Below are 19269 nucleotides of genomic sequence, written 5' to 3'. Positions count from 1 at the left end.
CCTCGCGGCAGGATCGGCCCCGGGGACGCTCTGAGGAGCCGGGCGCACAAACACCCCTATTTATTCGGGAGGGTCACACGCCGACTCAGGCACAAGGTTCACACTTGAGCAGTCAACAGCCAGCCAGCAGAGCATGGAGAGGGGTGACATCATTTCTCGGCTGCTCCCACAGCCGCCTCGGGGGCTGAATTGACAGTATTGTTGATCGAGACCTGCCACTGGGACGAGGCGCAGATTTGGATTCCCCACACCCTGTTTCTGTTGGGTCTGTGCTCATATCACCCTTCACCCCCTTGAGCATTTACCCCTCAACCACACAAAAAAGCCCAGCATAAAACCAGAGTGCCAGCCCTGGCTGAGCAGAGGGGGTTTAATGCACTCAGACATTTACATATTTCTTTCTTAGGGCTGTATTTCCCCCACGCTATTTTTGCTGCCTCTTTCATCAGCAAAAACGCCTCGCCGTGGAAAAACAATCAAGATCTCTGCTCTGTTTCTACTCAGACCCTTCAGATCTCATGCTTGGCTGGACTAGTAACACACCCAGGGTGGCCACAGCAGCATCCCATGTCCGTGGATGTCAATGGGACAGGGGCTGCCCTGAATAAAGTCTGCAAAGTCACTAGCCAGGAAGCCAAAGGGGAAGGGGGACAGGCGAGGAGGAAGGAAGAGGGCACAAGAAAAGCGATGTGGTTCGTGTGATAATGTTGTAATTTGGAGCTTTCAAATTGCATCAGCATTGTATATAGTAACAAAATGGTACATTAAAAAAAAAAAAAAAAAAAAAAAAGAGTCTTCCACTCAAGCTACTCATCTCTCTCTGAAAACCTGGTTTTTCCTCTAAGTCCAAAAGTCTTGTGAAGACCTTGTTCAAGAGATCAAGGTCAAAAAGAGACGATTGAATTTAACTCCCTGTACACCAGGGTCATGGAGAGGCCAGGGAAAATTTCCACGGGCTATTCCCCAAGTCCTACAGAAGGAACAAGCACCTTGCTGTCACAGCAGTGAAAAAGGACATGGCCTTAAAACTGCTTTTTGTTCAGCCCTTCCAGATTTAAATTTCCTTGCAGAGAGTTATTAGAAGCCCAACCTAGGACTGGTTTTGCCAGGTTGTGGAAGGGCTCTCTCGGAAAAAAAAATGGTGGGGAAGGCAGCGATTCACCGGGAGAGATGACCAGTCACCTACACAAACTGCTACGGAAGCACAAAAGACCTCTCCAAATCTTTCTAGGCGGGAAAGGCGGAATCAACGTGGAGGCGGCGAGAAAGGAGGACTTGGCTGCCACACCAGGGTTTCTGAATCAGCCCTCTGGTTCTGATGGATGACTAACGGGCAGTTGAGGGGCACTGTGGTGTTCTGTCAGGAAGGAAAAGCCACAGTCGCTGCAGTGCCCCATGCTCCTACACACCAGTGGGAGTTTTGAAAAGGGAGAAGGGGGCTGAGGATCTGACCTGCCGCTATATTTAAGTTAACCGCTTCCTAGGTGCCAGGAATTCGGAAGAGGGGCCCTCACGTATCGATCTGTGGCCTCATCCAGGCCAGAACCAACTGAAACATGTACAAAACATCCTCACAGCTTCTCTATTTTCTGCAGCAGCTGCGCCTTTGCAGGCAAGACTTTTATTTCAGTCATTTTCTATCAAATTTTTTACACCTGCTGAATCCTTCCCCCGGCACCTAAATCACAGCCAGAATTTTTCAGCCCGCTCCTCCCTTCACCCAGGGCTCCTTGCAGGAGAAAAAAAAAAAAACAAACTATGGGGGTTTTGTGTTTTAAATTTCCCCCCCAAAAACCCCAACCGCAGTGAATCTTCACTGCTGCGGTTTGTGGTCCTGTACCTGCTTCAGAGATAAAGATGCCTCCTACCGAAACCTGAAACCCTCACCTATTTCAGGCTCAGTGTGAGAGCACCAGAATAAGCCAAAACCTAACGAAATCAGTCCAAAATTAGGTTGGTTGAGCGACCTGTAGAGCTTACTGTCACTTACTGTCTTCGAGCCAAGGCGAACAGACTTGCTAGTGATGCAGCGTGGGGACAAAAATCTCAGTTTGGGCTCATTTTTGGTGACAGCAGAGCAGTGACACCTCTGCAAGCAGGTGAGAAACCTGCTACGGGCATTTTTAAAACCATTTGGTCTGCTTGAGGGCCAGACCCAGGGAATACGGTACGAGGGAGCCTTTGAAAGAGACGGGATAAGGCAGAAGGAGAAAGGCTCCGAGCAGGAACCAGAGGAACTAAGGATAATTTTGAGAACTGTGAATGTGACATTCCTGCCTCCCCAGTCAATCCCGAGCCATAGGGCCTGTGTGGAGCAGCTTCCCGCGGCAGGGACAGCCGCAGTAGGTGTTGAGCAGCACGTCAGCACGAGCCCCGGAGCAGGGGCAGTTTTTGGGACATCCCGGCCACCCACCCCAGAGATGCAAATGGCACCGAGCGAGCCCAGGAGAAAAGCCCCGGAGTGCTGTGCCAACTCGCACTAGAAAAGCACCGTGGGGAGCACCCCGGCGCCCCACAGCCCTGCCGAGCTCTCGCTCTGTTTCTGCCCCGAGTCAACCCGAAACGCCGAGCCGAGGAGCGGCGTTATCCCTGCGGGGCACACCGGGAGAGCCGAAAGCACCGCGCCGCCTGGCACGGATGAGGCGAGGCAGGAGGGAGACCCGAGGGCTTTCCCAGAAAGTGCCACCGAGGCCGTGGGCCCTGGTTCCCTTCCCACACATTTGCATGTGGGCGCAGGAACCGGTCTAGACGCCGCAGGTGCCGCGGACCGCCCGGGCGCCGTTGGAGATTTGCATCGCGGTGACGGCGACGGCTCAACCCCTTGCCATGGGAGCAACGGGATGATGAGGGACACGGAGTCGGGCTGCGACAGGAGGGAGCCAATGGACACTGTAAGCCAGCAGTGCCTGTTGACGGGGCCTTGCTGCTCTCTCTGCACAGTCAGAGCCACTTCAACCTGGAGTTCTCTGCGTCTCCGGCAGCCGGGAGGAAGGGCTCCGGCTTTTAGCACTTCCTTCTCAGGGCAGTCAAGAAGCCATCCAGGTCTACTCACAATGGCTTAACACGCTCCTGCAAACTCCTCCAGCTAGATCTTGCTTCACAAGATGGGAAGTTGCCACCCCCAACAACCCCCAGCAGCACCTTTCCCTGGAATACCAAGAGGATGCAGCAAGCCTGCGACTAGAAAAAGGAATTAGACTCTGGGACTACCAGGATATGGAAGGAGTCACATGAGCTTTCACAGTCAGACCTCTCGGTGCATGACAAGGACCAAAGAGATACCCAAAGTGCCACAAATACAACAAGGATGGCCCGCAGGTCCATCTCCCCTCCACGCTCCAGAGGGAGCAGCCTCCTGAAGGCATGTTCTGATTTCTGGAGCCAAATCACATCCTATTTGGGCAACCTTCCCAAAAGTCCTTCCCAACCTTCCCAAACATTTCCCAAAAGTCCTAGCACCAATCTCCCAGGAGTGTTATGGCAGTTTCCTCCCCTTCTCCTTGGAGTCTGACATCTTGATAAATGCAGCTACAAGTTTGGTTAAACATTTTCTGTTTTTCCAGTTATTAGTGGTTTCCACTTTAGTTGAGCCCATAATTAAGCTGTCTCCACATTACTTGGCTTGCAGAATAACCCAGAGTCATTTTTTTCGCTCATGTCCACTTAATGCTTCAAGGCCTTTCCTTATCCTCTTTTTGCCAGGTGCCTCCCCACTTGTTTTTCCCTCGGGGAAGATGCTTTCCCCACATTTCACCCACAAGCCACCACAGGAGTAGCTGTACTTAGAAAAGCCCCAAGCCAAGAGCGACTGTTCTCCAGCAGCGAGTAGAAGTGCACATGGTAAGGAGGGGAAATCCAGGTCTGCACTGAGAAGGAAGCTGCAATACTAATGTCTTCTGGGGAAATGAGCAGCCCTCCCACCCCTTGGAAAGCCCCTTCTCAAGCTTTCCTCTTGAACCCAGCACCCCTTGAATCAGCACTTTGGACACCAGAGCCTTGTGCCCAGAGATGCTCTCAAAGGAGACAGAGAAACCTGAGCCCAGCTTCTGCTAAAGGACAGAAGTCTCAGCAGGAATTGATACTGAAAGGAGCTGTCTTGGGCTGAAATAACCCAGTTCACGTTTGGGGGGTATGAAAGGAAGGTGGGTCAAGCACACAAGTCATGCTTCATGATGGAAGGTCGGCAAGCTCTGGCCTGCCGGGTGGAAATGGGGAGGGAGATGAAAGGGCAGCGCTCAGAGAGAGAAGAAAGGCTTCACGGGAAAGTGAAACCAAGAAGCACAAAGCCATAAAACCCATGAAATCTGCTTTGATCTTTCCTCAGCTTTTATCTCGCTTGTCGCTCACGACGCACGCCCTGGAAACTAATAAGGCCTAAATTAGAGTCAAATCTGCCGCAGGGCACAGCCAGGGGCTGGATTCAGAATGTCCCTGCAGCGTTTCGGGCATCTCCCCTCCCTTCCGTACCCCCACCCTGCCAGCCCCTCACAGACACTCACTAGAGCATCTCCTGGCTTGAGGTTTTGTCGTGCGAGAAAAGTTTTCCATCCCAAACCCGAAGCTCCCCACCGCCGCTAATCCACCGAAATGGAAAAGGGGGGGGGGAAGCCTTTTTTACCTAACAGACTGATTTTTCAGGGGTGAGCAACAAGAAAGTTGACCCAGCGAGTGCAGCTCGGAGCGCAGGCCACTAGAGAGCAGCAGACACCAGCGTTGCTGACGGCAGCCGAGGAAGGGAAAACGGGGCGGGAAAGGAGACTTCCAGACGGCCCGGGATCTGCCCGAGTGTCCAGTTGGTCGGTAAAGGATCACAATCCGCGGTGAGTCAGTGCACAGGAAAAAAAGTTAAATCCTTGCAGGTGTTACACGTGTCTGCTCTCATCACAAAGGTGGTGGTGGGGGGTGTCCCTGAAAAGGCGGCTTCCAGAAGTATTTCTGAACCACCGGCTTCGAGGGTTTCCCCCAGCCCGTCATTTCTGCTCACGGCTTTGTGCCAGCGTGCACAGAGTGGAGTGCCCAAGGAACGGCCGTGGAGATGGGATGCAGCCAAGAAGGACCAAGTGGCTGCGTGTTGGGGTGGGAATGAACAGGGGAAACTCAGACCTGGGGAAGGAAAGGGAAGGGAAGGCAGGAGATGAGATGAAAGTAGGGCTTCCTCCTCTCCCAAAACGCACAGGTTGGTGCTCTTTGCTCAATTCCCAGGCAAGAGCAGCAGCAGAACTGGCTCGTCTTGATGTTCTGCAGCAAAGCAGAGTTCAGGGGAGGTTTTTGGGTGGGGAGAGGCACAGAGGCATCCTGGAAATCTAGAAATGCAGGTTAGACCCTGCAGACCCTGCAGCAATGTAAAGGGACCTTCGTCTGAGGGAGGATGGAGGAAGATGCCGCACAGATCACCCTGAAAAATGAGGAGGAGGAGGAGAGGGAGATGCCTTCTTTCTCCTGCACGGCTGGGGGACTGGATGAAGCCAGCACCACGCCCGTTTTTCCAACTCCAGAGATTGCCAGAGGCATGAAGATGCAATGCCTTTTTAGCATGTGTCCCCTGGCTCTATTCCCAGCTAGAAAGCTGGGAGGTTAAGTAATCTTAAGCTGAGACAGGAGCCTTACTGTTCAAGCTGCACACCTGGAAGCAGCTGGAAGCTGTTAGTGTCACTGGAAGCCAGCATGCCAGTCGGGAAACAAAACGGCTGGGGCTTCCCTCTGGGAGCAGCTGGAGAACTGGGGAGCAGGCTGCCTGCCTCCATCACTCCTGTGATCTCACAGTGTTCCTGGGAGAGCACACATTTGGGATCTCTTGAATCCCAAAGAGGAGCCATGGTGGGATCCAAGTTTAAGGGAGCTCAAGGCAAACATCTTCCCTAATTTCTCTTGGGTTTCTGCTTGTAAGGGATTTTTGCATCCCACAGAGATGCTTCCCCCAGGACACTGTTGGATGCTTATTTGCTGAAAGGCAACTCGGGGGCAGCCTGCAGTGTCACAATTCCAGAGAGGAAAGCTGAAGGAGGGAAAGGCTGTGGAATGGGGCAGCATTTTCCCCAGGGTTTGAGCAAACTGTTCCCCAGGAAGCATCCAGCCCTGGGGACTGATATAACTGTCAGACAGGCTGGTTATGACCGAGCCTGGCTTTTCCTGTCTGGTACAGCTGGTTATCATTCCAGCTGGAGGGCAGCGATACTGGGAAAGCCACCCCATGGGACTGGAGGGCATTCAGCTGCTCCCCCGGAGAGCTACTCCCCAGCTTTGCAGGGAGTGTGGGTAAAATGCATTTCCATGCCAAACATCTTCAGAAACTGGGATTTTCAATACTTGGGAAATATCAGCCAACACAAACTAATGCTTTAAGTCCACCCCACTGCTTCAACACTCACCCAGCGTTGGGAGGCAACTGCAAGGGACCCTCCCCAGTTTGCTTTGTCATGCTAAAGGAAACAATCTGCCCCAAACTCGCATGCATGGGACTGAGAGACTGACAGCAACGCAAGAACATGATTCACAGCACATTTTCATCGAGCCCTGCCTCACCCACAGTGTTTTCTGTGCTGTTGAATCATCCTGTGGAAGTGTTTAAAGGTCACAGTGCTAAATGCCATCAAAGTATTTTTGCTACTCCGACTGTATCTGCCCCAGGATTGTGCCTGCCCTGCTTCAGGCAAGGAGAGGAAAGCTGCTGCATCCTGCCTCTGGTGCCTCGGGATATCTGATGATGTGCAGGAGGTCACACAGTCCCTATCCCATCTCTCACACAGCTCCAAGGTGAGGCAGCCGTGTCCCAAGTCCAGTCACACCTCTCTGTCACCTCCCACCTCCTCACAGGTAATGCCGCAGCTATTTGCCCTACCCAGCTGATATTTCCTCAGTTTCTGAGCTATTTTCTGAATTGCTCGAGCTATCAGGGTGTTTGCATAAACAGCAGCACACTCACACCCTCCCTCCCCAGCCTCTCCTAAGGTTAGTCACCATCCTGCCTAACCCCAGACTAACCCGCGGGCAGGGAGCCCACGCTTCTACCACACCTACGGAAAAAACCTTCTTTGGAGGTGCACGTAACCACACACAGTAAGTTCCTGCATTTCAGGGGCACAACAGAAGCCCCACAGCAGCCATTTGCACACTGAATCACAGAATGGTTTGGGTTGGTAAGGGACCTTAAAGCTCATCCAGTCCCACCCCCTGCCATGGGCAGGGACACCTTCCAATAGACCGAGTTGCTCCAAGCCCCATCCAAGCTGGCCTTGGACGCTCCCAGGGATGGGGCAGCCACCAACTTCAACTTATAAGTACTTAAAATAGAAGTAAAAACACTGTCCTAACCCCAAACCTGTGTTCTGTAAACAGTGTTTTCACTGAGGAAGACAGGCTGGTTGAAAGACACAATGGGAAAGCTTTGTGTGGAAAAAGTAGAGTCCTGACTCTGCTCCTTCCTGCATTCATTCTCTCCTTATTCCTCTACTTTCAACATGACAAGACCGGTCAGGTAAACATAATCATACTCCTCTCTCCAGAAAGCACAAACAAGCAAAATCATACCCATCTCCCCAAAAAGAACAACCCAGAAGAAACAAGGCACAAGCAACCCAAAAGGCTGTTGCTGCAGGTTCACGACAGGGTAACAGCTGCTCTCCCCATTTCAACTCCATTAGAGAAAACAGGCTCTTCCCTTAAGATCATCTTTTCAACCACTTAAAAAAGTGCTGTGTTGGCACAGAACTCTCTAACAAGGAGTAAATTTCAACTCAGCTGCTTCCAAGACAAGTTGCACTGACACCAGGTATTATGACAACACCTAAACAAGAGAAAGGCTCCCCACTGTGCAGAGACTTCTACTTGCATCTGAAAGAAGGTGAGGACAAGGCATATTCCTGTGAGCAAACAAGTTCCTGTTCCAGTTCAATAGGAGCCACCAGCATAAACTACTAGTAAAACAACTGGAAAAGCTTTGTGTACTTACATATGGGAGTCTGACTGCTGGAGGAGCAGTGAAGTAAGAGCTCTGTCACCTCTGCAGCCAAACTGTGCTTCACAGTCTGCTGAGAGACGTGGCACTGGGTCTCCTACCATGAGCAGGAAGCTGCAAGGGAGTCTCTACACCTCGGCTCAGCTAGGAAATACCCAATTCCCTGTAAAGCATTCCCAGCTGGGAAGGCCGAGTGAGGGGGCAGCTTGTTTGGGTGCCTTCCTCAGCTGCCTCGTGACGGGCAGCAGGGGGAGATGGGAAGAAGAGAAATTAATGACATTTTACCCTCTGAGTCCTTTCCTAAAGGCTTCTGCCATGTCTTAGTAAAATCACCAAATCACTGCTGCTTGCACAGGCACAGGAGTTCCCTGTCATTCGTGTCCTGCTGCTCTCTCCCCACTTTGCAGCAAAGCTTTTTAGCACGTGCCAATCCCTCAAGTCAGAAAGTAGCTTAACATTAAATTTGTGCCCAAGGAGCCAAAAAATCCAGGATTAACAGGCTCTCCTCTCTCCTTTCATTCTGCTTACACACTTCCAGTGACCCATTTTACACAGCCCTGAGGGCTGGAGGGGCTCTGCAGCCAGACTTTTCCTGCTCGTTCGTATTTCCACACAGATGCAGGGCTGAGCTTGTTTTTCCCTAACCATGATGAAGAGGATGCAGGGTAGTTTCTGACTATTCCAGCTGCTTTGTGGCAGGTTACCTGGGACAGATGCAGTGAGAAACAGAGATAGGAGTTCAGAAAACTGATTAAAACCGACAGAAGGCGATGAAAAAATTCAAACTGCCCTTATTCACACCTAAAGAAAGCTGTAGCAAGATCTTGCTAGGGAAAGCCCTCCTACAGGATTAGCCCTGCTCACAGGCTCCCTCTCCAACAGGGGGGCTGCCAGACTCAGGTCACGTATCCTTCGTCCACAGTGCAATAAATACCCCAGTTAATGGTTTAAAACAATCCCCTGACAGGCTGCACGTAGAGGCTTGTCAAGCCTCGAGCACCCTGCAGGCTGCACTTGAAAACCTCTGTCCTGGACGATTTATCCATCTGGGAGGTTCTTTTCTTACCCCCACCCCGATCTCCTTGTTTGCAGGTTGTTTCCACCTGTGGAAGTTTCCTTTCTGCTGGTGCTGCTGAAGCAGAACCCCAGGAAGAGGCTGATTTCCATCCAGTCCACTGCAAAACCCTTTCTCTCCACATAGACTGTCTTCCTGCAATTTCTTCTCTACATGAGAGCATTTCCCTGCCAATTCCCATGAATTCCACACAACCCCCCCCCCATTTCCTCTAACCTTTCTCTTGCCTCTCTACGTTCCCACCCACACCTATCGTCCCCCTCCATTAAAAAATAACAGACAGCCACAGCCCCTTTATATTTCATAGCATATCTGTGATCTTTGTAAGGCACTTCAGGCATTTTGAGAGTTTCAAAGCACTTGCAGGGATAATAATTGTCCTGTGTTCTTACCCAGAAGGGCATGGAAATGCTATCACGAGGTTCGAATAAGTCAGCACACTTAGATACCTTTCCAAATGAGTTTGGAATTTAGTTTCAGGCCTTTAATGAGAAAATCATATCCACAGAGTCTGACTTCTTTTCTCTGGCCTTGGTGGGGCAGGGAAATGAGTTCTCCTAAACCCTCATTCCCTGGAAATTGTGCCCCAGCCTGGATCCTCCTCCCTGCACGTACAAGCAGCATCATTAGTGAGCTTTAAAATTGCTTGTGGTTAAAGATAAAACGGTCAGAGACTCTCCATCTTACACTTTGTGATTCTTCTTTCTATCTGTCTGCTCACAACTTGCTGTTAAGACACAAGGTCTGGCCACTTACTCCTGGCTCAATCTACTGCAGGGTATTTCCACTTCTGAAATGGAAATTAGGAGACTAGCCCAGGATCCAAGTGTGGATTTGAATTTCAGACTTCCTGAAGTTCAGGAGCATTCCGACTTGATTCGCTTTTAGCCCACAGTAAAACTTTGCCTTCTTGTTTCCAAAAACCTGTTACTAGAGATAAGAACTTGCTCAAGCAAACATTTGCAAAACTCAGGTGTTGATTAGATCTTTTACATCCAAAGTCTTCCCTCTGGGATAACCCTAAGGATGTACAAGACCTGAGTTTCGGAGCTCATAAATCTCCCCGACTCCTTCGGAAAGCAGAGGCAGATGGAAAAATCACCCTCTCTGCACACAGCAGGAAAAATGCTGCTCCAGTTTGGCATCCAAGTTGCCTCCCTAGATCACCTCTGCCTCCTGAGGTTGTGTTTGAGGCACGGGCAAGGGGAAGGACAGAGGGGCGTGTGCTGATGTCAGCTACCCAAAAAAGGACTTTGACCTGCAGGGCTGCCGACCGAACACCCCCGAGGAGCAAGGCATTCCACGGAGCCTTTTATGTGCCTCTTGTACATCCTTTGAGGGATGACAGGGCACTGTCATGTACTCTTGCTTACTAAAATCTGAGTCACTCCCTGCTCCCAGCTCAAGAAGTGATGCCAGGAGATATAAACTTGATCACAGAGCAACAATATCGAGCAATGGCCAGCGCTGGCTGACGGGCCCCACAGGGTGCAGAGTCTGAGAGATGGGCCTGGAAGGATCTAAAGGAGGCAATAACATAAAAGCTTTGACCCCAGTGAAGCAGAAAATGATTTCTGACCAGAGCCAGCATGGCTTTAACCCTCCGAGGACCCAAAGCGATATAGAAAGAGTCCAGCCCTGTGACTTCAGGTGGACCTTTTGTTAAAGAGGTGAACCCCAGGGGCATTCCAAAGGCAGGCTTCCATGGCAACTGTGGGAAAAACCCATTAAATACAGGTTTTTTTAGCAGCAGGAGAGTTGGTAAATTCTCCATTACACCAAGTCTCTTCCAACAACTGTGGCAGTACTGAAAACCTTTCAGATAAACCCCGATTAAAATGTACATCAGCACAGGCGGCACAGTGTAAATAGGAGTTTATTTAACAGTCAAGCCTTCAGCTGCTTCCTGCAGAAATCAGTCTGCAAGCCCTGGTTCCTCGCACATCCCACCTTTCCACAAGGGTTCAGCTGATTTATCCTTGACAACCGAGAACTTCAGCAAGGAGCTATTCCTGGCTTTGTTCTGCCCAGGGGGAGCAGAGGAAGCCAGAGGTTCAGGAACACACAGGAGGTCAGGGAGGAAGCGTGTGACAGAGGAAGGAGTTGCATTTGCCTTTCTAGGCCCAGGACAGAATTTCTCACCACACACTAATCCTTGACTTCACTGGGTGGGAAGGAAGCCAGAGCCAAGCGCTCTGGAAATCCCATCACAAGTGTTTCCTTCATTGAGATGTTTAGTAGTGCTCACATCCCTGATGAAGATGTACTTGCTACAGCCAAAGAAAACCCCACCAGCACTCTTTGAAGGAGAAATTAAATGCTTCATTAATTCAAAAATGGTTCAGATTGCAAATCAGAACCAGAACGTACAGGTCTAGAGGCAAGATTAGTAATAATTCATGAGCAAAATGCTATGTTTATGCAACACTAAGGATGAGATTTTAATTGCTTATTACTCTAATTGATTTCATTCAGTTGTTATGGCAACTTTCTCCTTTTAGTAGGTGCACTACTAAAAGCAGACACGGGCTCAGGCCACGAAGCACGGTAACGTGTGACGCTCCACAGCTGCACCACACTTTAAAATAAATAATTCTCATTGTCCACTGAGAATTTACTGACTCACATTTTGTTGGGCTTCAAAGGCCTGAGAGCCACGTGGGATCATAAGAATAACTCATCCCCCTGTTAGTGCAAGCACAGGAATGGCCCGAGATCGTGAGGCAGCGCTGATGTTCAGATCAGCTGTTCCCTTTACTCTGTGTTTCAGCCTTTCACGCTACAGTCAAGCACAGAGTGCTCCAAGCTCTGACAGGAACATCCTTCTTATTCCATCAGAGGAAAAGGGGGAGCTGTTAAGGACCAGGGTCTGAACACACTGACTGATTTATTCTGAATGGTTTATTGCTCCGTGTCACTTGTTATATGTCGTCAAGCAGTGGGGAAGTCAAGCTCCCTGTTTAAAAGGCCATTATCATTATTTAATTATGGAATGACAACTCACTGGGAACAGAAATGGCTCCACGACTGATCCCTTGTGGCCCAGTCCAGCCACAGGAGAGCAGAAACCCATGTGAACCTTCAGCATTACACTTCCAGTAGGTTTGGAAGCACAGGGAATCACATCCCAGAAAACCAGGATGCAGCTGGGAGCTGTCCCAGGGGATGGCTTCCCCACACAAGCATTCCCTCTCAGCCCCCTCCCACCTCAGTTATGAAAACGAGCACGTATTCCTACCCTGGAGCCTGCAAGCCTTCCAAGCCCCACCACGTGGTACCAGCAAGCCCCAAACAGCATTTAAAGCCGTGCACTCCTCTGCCATTAAAAAACAGGCAAAACAACCCCCAAAATTCCCGTTCTTTGAAGGGAGCCAGGCAAACCCCCTCGGAGGGATCCGCAGCCACCTGACCCGGCAAAATCAAAGTGGAGCCTAAATTATCAAACCACATTACGAAACCTGAATTATCACCACAGAAGTGAGCCTGACAACGCTCTTCCAAGCCAGGACGAACTTAAAAGGGGCTGAATGGCACACCTCGAGCTTCAGTAAATCTCCCAAGCTGTGTAAACCCAGGGATATTGCCCACGGCTTCCTACCTTCCTCGAGCCCACCTACGCCACACGCACGTTCCTGCCGGCTCCCGAGCGAGGCTGCACTGAGGTGACCCAAGTGGGCACCTTTGAAGTGGAAGCTGAACATCTCTTTTCATGTTCAAAGCAGCCAGAACACCAGACAGCAAGCAACCGGCGCTCTGAAAACTTGGGAGCAAGCAGTGGCAGGAGGCACAGTTCCATTCTGAGATCAGCTCTCAGTTCTTTATTAGCCAGAAGGGGCTTTCACACGCAGCTCCCCGTGCCAAGTGTCCATCCCTCACCTGTTCCACGTGGGAAGTGAGAACTCCTGTAGTGTGTTCCTGTGTTTAAAAAAAAAAATAAATAAAAGTAGTAGCTATGAAGGCCATGAAGAAACATCCAGGGCAGGATTTCCCTTGGCAGACGGGCTCCCCTGGCACAGGCGATTCCCATCCGGTACTGCAGTCTCTCCCTTTTCTTTCCAGCTGCTCACCAGCACTCCTGGAATCCAGCTGCAGGATCATAACACCCTGTGCAGTGGGGAAAAAAAGTGACCGACCACCACTCCCAGCAGTTAACAAATACAGCACTTGGTTTATTTTTGTTGTCAACTGAAACAAGACTCAGTAGGTTCCTCACCCAAGGACTCCTGAAGGGAGCAGAGACTTGCAGCAAGAAGTCTTCAGAGGTACAGTATTTGTATCATACAGAGTACACAATAAATTACTATCTACATGCCACAGACCTACAAAAAGTTACATACAATGTAAAAAAATACAGTATTTTCTGCTCGGTTTTTTAATTTTAAATTTTTTTTTTTCTGTACATTTTTTTAATTTACATTTTCATATACATTTTTTGTAAACTTTTTTTTTTTGTGTGTTTTTAGAAAACTGAAATCACATAACAGTTATGGACTTGAACAGCATCACTCTTACCTTCCTAAAGCAACGCTTGCACCTACGGAACAGCTTTTAAGCTTGTTTGCTCCTTCATTTCTACTTTGGCACCACCACAACCTCACACCGTGATTCTGAGCTCGTTTAATCTGCTTTAGCTGTGTTCTCACCACGGAGAGACACCATCATACTTCAATTTGTGCTTTGATAACACAGTTCAGAGGAAAAACCGTTACATCAACTACTTCACCGTCACATTTACCTGATATTACTGCATAATACCAACTTCTCCTGCACTAACTGCTTCACATCAGCATGCAAACAAGTCTGATTATGACTCAATCAATAACATGAATATACTGAAAAACAACTACAGGGGTTAAATATTCAAAGGAATGTAGACTTAGCAGGGTTTACCATGTTAAGAAGTCTAAGCTAATAGCATGGATTGACATGTTAGGATTGGAAAGACACGGAAGTATACAAGGTGGATTTCGGGGTAAAAACAGCCGTATTAAAGGAAACATGAAATTACTCCTGGCCACGCACTTTGTACTGTCTCAGTGAAAACTAGATTGACTAGAAAACTCCTGCTGACCACACACACTCCTGGTGTGAAATAGGGATCCCTGAAGTTAATAAAAGCCAAGCTTCAAAAAATTGCTACTTGGAGTACACAACTCAAGACCCTGCTGAAAAGGAAAAGCAGTTTGTGTTTGGCCCATCGGAGAGTAAATCATTCCAGCCTGGCACTACGTCCACACACCATTCCACACAACCTACTCAGCCTGCTGGATCTAATCCCACCGCAGCAGGGAGTGGAGCTGCCCTCCAGAGGGGCTCCAGGCCAACCTCCTGCTCAAAGCAGGGTCAAAGCTGAATTCAAGCCAAGCCCGGGTGTTTGTCATGCTGAAACCCAAAACATCCCAGGACAAGGACTGCACAGCTCCTCCTGGGCCAATCCCATGCTTGACTGTCCCCATGGAGCACATTTAAATTCCAGGAAAGCCTCTCACTCTTGGTCCATGCTTCTCAGTCAAGACCCTGAAATCAGCTCAGGTGTTGAGCTGCTGAGGGGTTTGGACCACCAGGTACAGGGCTACATTCATGGCTGCTGACAACAGAGCTATACAAGAACTTTCTTTTTTGCTGATCTGGGGACCTGAAAGTGTTTTGTTTTTAATTCCTTAAAATTACAACAACAAGAAAAATCAAGGCAGGCATTCAAAGCACTGATATACCACAGCAAGTCTTTGCCTTAATACGGTTTACGGATTACCACCTTATTTATTATTGCCAAAAGACTCTATGGTGCATTAGAGATCTCAACCTAATACAGTCCAGATGTAATGCTAAGACCCACAGCTGAGAGTTGGCCACTTGGGTTTGGGTTTGAGTTCAAAGAAGAAGGTGCCTTCCAGGTCACTGGGAGGAGAACTGCTCAGGCTTTCCTCTCCGCTGCTCATGTCTTCACAGGAGTCTTCACTGGAAGGAACAGTGGGAAAGGTCATTTTAACAAAGCCTAGTGACAGGGAGCTGCCATGAACACTACAGGAAAAGGAGAATTCCCAACAAATGAACCAGGTGGTGGCAGTTTTACCGACCTCTCGCTCCCGTTGAAACATCCCCCCTCCGGAATCGTTGGCAACTCGGGAACGCTGTAGTAGCTGTTCTGGAGGTTCTGGGCTGTTCGTCTGGAAACAATCCAAACCAGCTTCTTGTGGTCAGGCTTGCAGCACTCAGGGGAGGAATACTCTGCCAGGCATTTCGAGACCAGCTCCCTCCAGTAAAGTAGGTCACCGTCACTTATCTGAAAAGAAACAAAGCCCAAAGAACTTATTTAGTCTGTTCCACACGGGCTCTAAAGATAACCCCTCCATCTCAGCCCCCTGGAAAAAACATCACTCAAGAGAGAAGTGAGTCATGACCGTGATACCTTTGGCAAAGTTGCTTTTGAAGGTGAACTCCCACCAACTCCTACACACCTCCCAGACAAGGCCATGTTCAAGTCTGAGTTGACAAGTTTGCCTGTCAAGTTGTTAACGTTTTCATTATCACTTCCCGAGGATAAATGAAACAAAGGTTATTCCATTTTCAAATGGAATGAAAAAATTTAAAATTCCTTTTTAAAACAGAATAATACTGTCCTTTAAGGAACTACTTTCACCCCTCAAGAAACTGGGGTTGTACAATCGCTGTCTTTCACACCTGGCCACCCTCTGGGTGAAGAACCTTTCCCTAATATCCATCCTAAACCTCCCCTGACACAGCTCCATGCTGTTTCCTTGGGTCCAGTTATTCAGGAAAAAAAAAAAAAGAATAACCAGCCGAGCAGTCCCACGAACAGACTGGAAGTTTCTCCAGAACACACAGCCAGAGCTGCACAAGTTCAATCAGCTGCCTGTTAAAGCGTGCACTGCACGGGCACCAGCTCAGCAGTTCTCCTGATTTTACACGTTTTTTAATTGCTTCCTTCAGCTGATGCCAAACTGAGCCTCTAAAAACATACTCAGGGACCCAGCTAAGGGGTCCCTTAAATGTAACATCTTCCATCACTAACAGTGTCAGCCTCAGCAACTGGACAAACAATCCACTGACAATATTTACCTTTGAATGCTTCTGAACACGCAGAAGGATCTCCAGCAGCTCAACGGATTTCAACATCTGAACTTCCAGAGTGAGAAGGCACAAGGCCAAGACAGATGGCTAAAAGGACAAGGAAACAGCACTCAATATAAAGAGAATCATAACCCTACCCAGAAGTTAAAGAAAACTACTTCTACTTACTTTTGCTTTAGAGAAGACCAGACGGCAGTTGCAAGCTTTCAGCTGTGCTTCCAACTTGTCCAGATTCAATACTTCTTTCCTGTGAGACACCCAAGAGGAGAAGAAGGTGGATCAACAAGCATTCCATTGTCAGGAAGTAAAAAAATTGAGGAGCTGCCTCCTCTACAGCCAACGCTGTGACCCTTTGGGAGGGAATCAGGGGGGCAAAAAGGGCTCACTCACCTTTCTGAGGTATGACAGAGTACAATAGTATGGTACAAGTGCAAGAAGGTTAAGGCAGTAGTAGCTTTAAATTCAAAGTGCAACTTTTCTGAAATGATCTTTTCCATCCGTTTCAGGTCGGACACAGTGCATTTACATTGGCTGATCCGGATGATCTCGGGAGCAGCGGGGATGTTGCATTCCTCCTCCACGACACGGGCGGCCAGCTGGATGCAGCAAACTCCAATGCAGGACAAGTGCTTTGGCTTCACCTGAAAAAGTACAGGGAGCACTGTGAGTACTTCCCTCCCCACGAGCGCCCTGATTGCACGGCAACAGTGCCCGGAATATTCCCAGTTCAGCAGCCAAGGCCTTGCTTATCTCAACTAAACCTGCTGTCAGCCAGCTCCTCCACCGCCCCCAGTCAAAACCAGTTGCAGCAGTGCAGCTGGAGCACAACCCAGCTGGCAGAGCCCACCAAGCAGCATCGATCTGCCAGGGCAGAGGAAGTGAAGCTGGAGAGCTGAGCAGCCTCTGTTCGGGCTGTTCCACATCACTACACAAATCCACTGCAGTGAGAGCTGTAATTCCTCACTTCCCCGAGCGGCAGTGCTCACCTTCCCTCACTGACAGCCCACACAGATCCAGTCTGAGCCTGTTCCAGGCAGCCCCATCCCTCCACAACTTGCTCCTGCCTCTGCTCTTCTCTCCCACCCGTTTTGTGCCACCTCAAGGACAGTCAGACCACAAACCTGATGCAACTTCAGTTTTTCTGCTGATTTAATAACAGGGAACTGCTTTAGGTTCAGATTTCCTGCCTTAAACCAGCACAAACACGATAAAAACAACCAGGAAATTTATCATTTGGTATCAGCTCCAGAGCTAAGTTAAGCTTTAACACGGTACCCAGAGACAGTCTGGAAGACAAACAGGTTTGTTTTTCTTAATTCCTCCTTTCTTAAACATCTACATGGCAAAGGCTACAGACTTATTAGAGAAATAAATCAACCTGCTACTTGTCTTTAGAGGTAAAAGAACTGTGCTCCAGGTTTCCAAAGGAGACTCCAGATCTGTTGCTAGCACAGAATGAATCAACAGCCACACTTGTACCTTCATAAGGGCCAAGAATCTGTCCAGGATGTTGACAGCCAAAACAAACGTTTCGGTTGCAAATCCAAAGAAGTTGGTCAGGCTCCAAAGATCTTCCACCTTGGCATTCCTTTGTCTTGGACACAGAGTGTTTTCATTCTATGGCAAGACAGACAAAGTCAGGATTATTCTGTGGCAGCAGCAGCAGTGACCGGGACCACTCACTCCCTAAATCATCTTTTATTTATATCAAACAGAAGCAATTTTTTTCCTCAGATACTTTTATTTCACTTAACTTTAAAAAAACATTTGGACACTTGAGATTCCAATCACACCCAAGGTACAGAGGTTACAGCCAGATCCTGAGTCTCACCAGAGCAACACCCAGCACAGCCACATTTCCAATTCTTATGTAAAGGCATATTTCAGACTTATTTACCAAGTGCAGGCATACACGGTGGCTCCTGACCTTAGAGATGACCACACAGCTGTCTGCCTGCGCGTCAATATTTAAGGAACAACAGCTCTGCTTTCACAACAAACAGGCAGCCTCGTTTCAGGGACTTGTTTTTGTTAAACATTAGGGCCCTTCCCCCCCAAAAAAACCCCTCCCAGGCACCCGATAGAACGCAGCCCTCCCTGAACTCCGAGGAACTTTGGTCTTTTACGTGGAGATGTTCACGGTCAATTTACATTTTGCTGTCGAAGCACTGAGCGCTTCTGGGTTCGTTTCCCCAGACCTCGCTAATGAAAAGCCGCTTGACATCCCACCTTCCCTGCGGTGGCAGGAGGCTCCCCTGATGAAAACAATACAGAACCGCTTGCTCCTGTGCTCACTCTAAACCTAAACAATAAATACTAAACGCCTAAATATTTTGCTTGCCCTGCAGGTCGCAGCTCTTGGATAACGCGACGCTAACACCTACGAATTAAGGCAGAGTTAAAACAAAAGGCAAGCGGCGCATAAGGAGGAAAGAATTAACTTTTCGCAGGTAACGCACGTCCACTATTACCTCGAATTTTCTTTAAAACCACGCATTTTCTGCCCCCACCCCCCTTCCCAGCCCAGCGGCCCGGGCCCTCCTCACCCACCTCGGCGGCGGCCTCGATGAGGCTGAGCCCCTTCTCGCGGGGCTGGAACCGTCCCTCCAGCTCCAGGTGGAGGTTCAGCTGCTTGAAAAGCCACAGCGCCTCGCTGCCCATCTTCCCCTTCCTCCTCCTCCTCCTTCCCCTCCGCACCTGGGAAACAAAGGGGCCCCGCAGGCCGGGGACGAGGGGGCGCCGGGCCCCCCCCGCGGCCCTTCAGCGCTCGGGGAGGGGGAGGCGAGCCCGGCTCCCGTCACCGCGCGGACGGGGGTGGGCTCGGCCGCTGGCCCCGCATCCAGGCAGGGCGGCCTGGACTCCCGCGGGGAGTCACGGCACCGTCACGGCACCATCACAACACCGCCCCCGGCCGCCGCTGCTGCAGCCCCCACCCCGGCCCCGCTCCAAGATGGCGGCCCCGCGGCCCCGCCCACGCCTTTTGTTGTCCCTCGCGGAGCGATTCCCGCTGGTGAGGCGGCGCGCGGAAGACAAATAGTCCGCTCACACCCGCGCGGCCCGGCGGCGCTCCGAGAGCGCCCGGAGGTCTGAGAAAGGCGCGGCGGCCCGGCGGCGCTCCGGCTCGGTGGGGAGCGGGGCGGCACCGCGC

At 49.9% G+C, this 19269-nt stretch overlaps 1 protein-coding gene across 1 annotated transcript; it reads right to left on the bottom strand.

Annotated features, from left to right (window-relative positions):
* Nucleotides 1-13177: 13177 nt before the first annotated feature.
* On the bottom strand, nucleotides 13178-19069 carry CCNG2 (cyclin G2). The gene is made up of 7 exons (XM_027741187.2): nucleotides 18672-19069; nucleotides 17601-17738; nucleotides 16512-16762; nucleotides 16290-16368; nucleotides 16110-16208; nucleotides 15107-15312; nucleotides 13178-14987 (listed from the first exon to the last, which is right to left on the bottom strand). Exons 1-7 carry the CDS (start codon nucleotides 18780-18782, stop codon nucleotides 14855-14857), a joined length of 1017 nt encoding a protein of 338 aa, XP_027596988.1. The 5' UTR covers nucleotides 18783-19069; the 3' UTR covers nucleotides 13178-14854.
* Between the last annotated feature and the right edge of the window lie 200 nt (nucleotides 19070-19269).

Source organism: Pipra filicauda, unplaced genomic scaffold (assembly GCF_003945595.2).
Source record: "Pipra filicauda isolate LSUMZ 115617 unplaced genomic scaffold, ASM394559v2 scaffold347_size1265977_pilon, whole genome shotgun sequence".
Classification (NCBI taxonomy): domain Eukaryota; kingdom Metazoa; phylum Chordata; class Aves; order Passeriformes; family Pipridae; genus Pipra; species Pipra filicauda.
This window is presented reverse-complemented; position numbering and strand designations above follow the sequence as displayed.

What these genes read in the sequence shown, in the direction of transcription:
- CCNG2 (XM_027741187.2), bottom strand. Translation starts at nt 18,782, where the DNA reads ATGGGCAGCGAGGCGCTGTGGCTTTTCAAGCAGCTGAACCTCCACCTG. An exon ending in CTCTGTCATACCTCAGAAAG is followed by an intron (nt 16,369 to 16,511) that starts GTGAGTGAGCCC and finishes GGTGTCTCACAG; the next exon opens with GAAAGAAGTATTGAATCTGG. An exon ending in GTGTTCAGAAGCATTCAAAG is followed by an intron (nt 15,313 to 16,109) that starts GTAAATATTGTC and finishes GTTTCTTTTCAG; the next exon opens with ATAAGTGACGGTGACCTACT.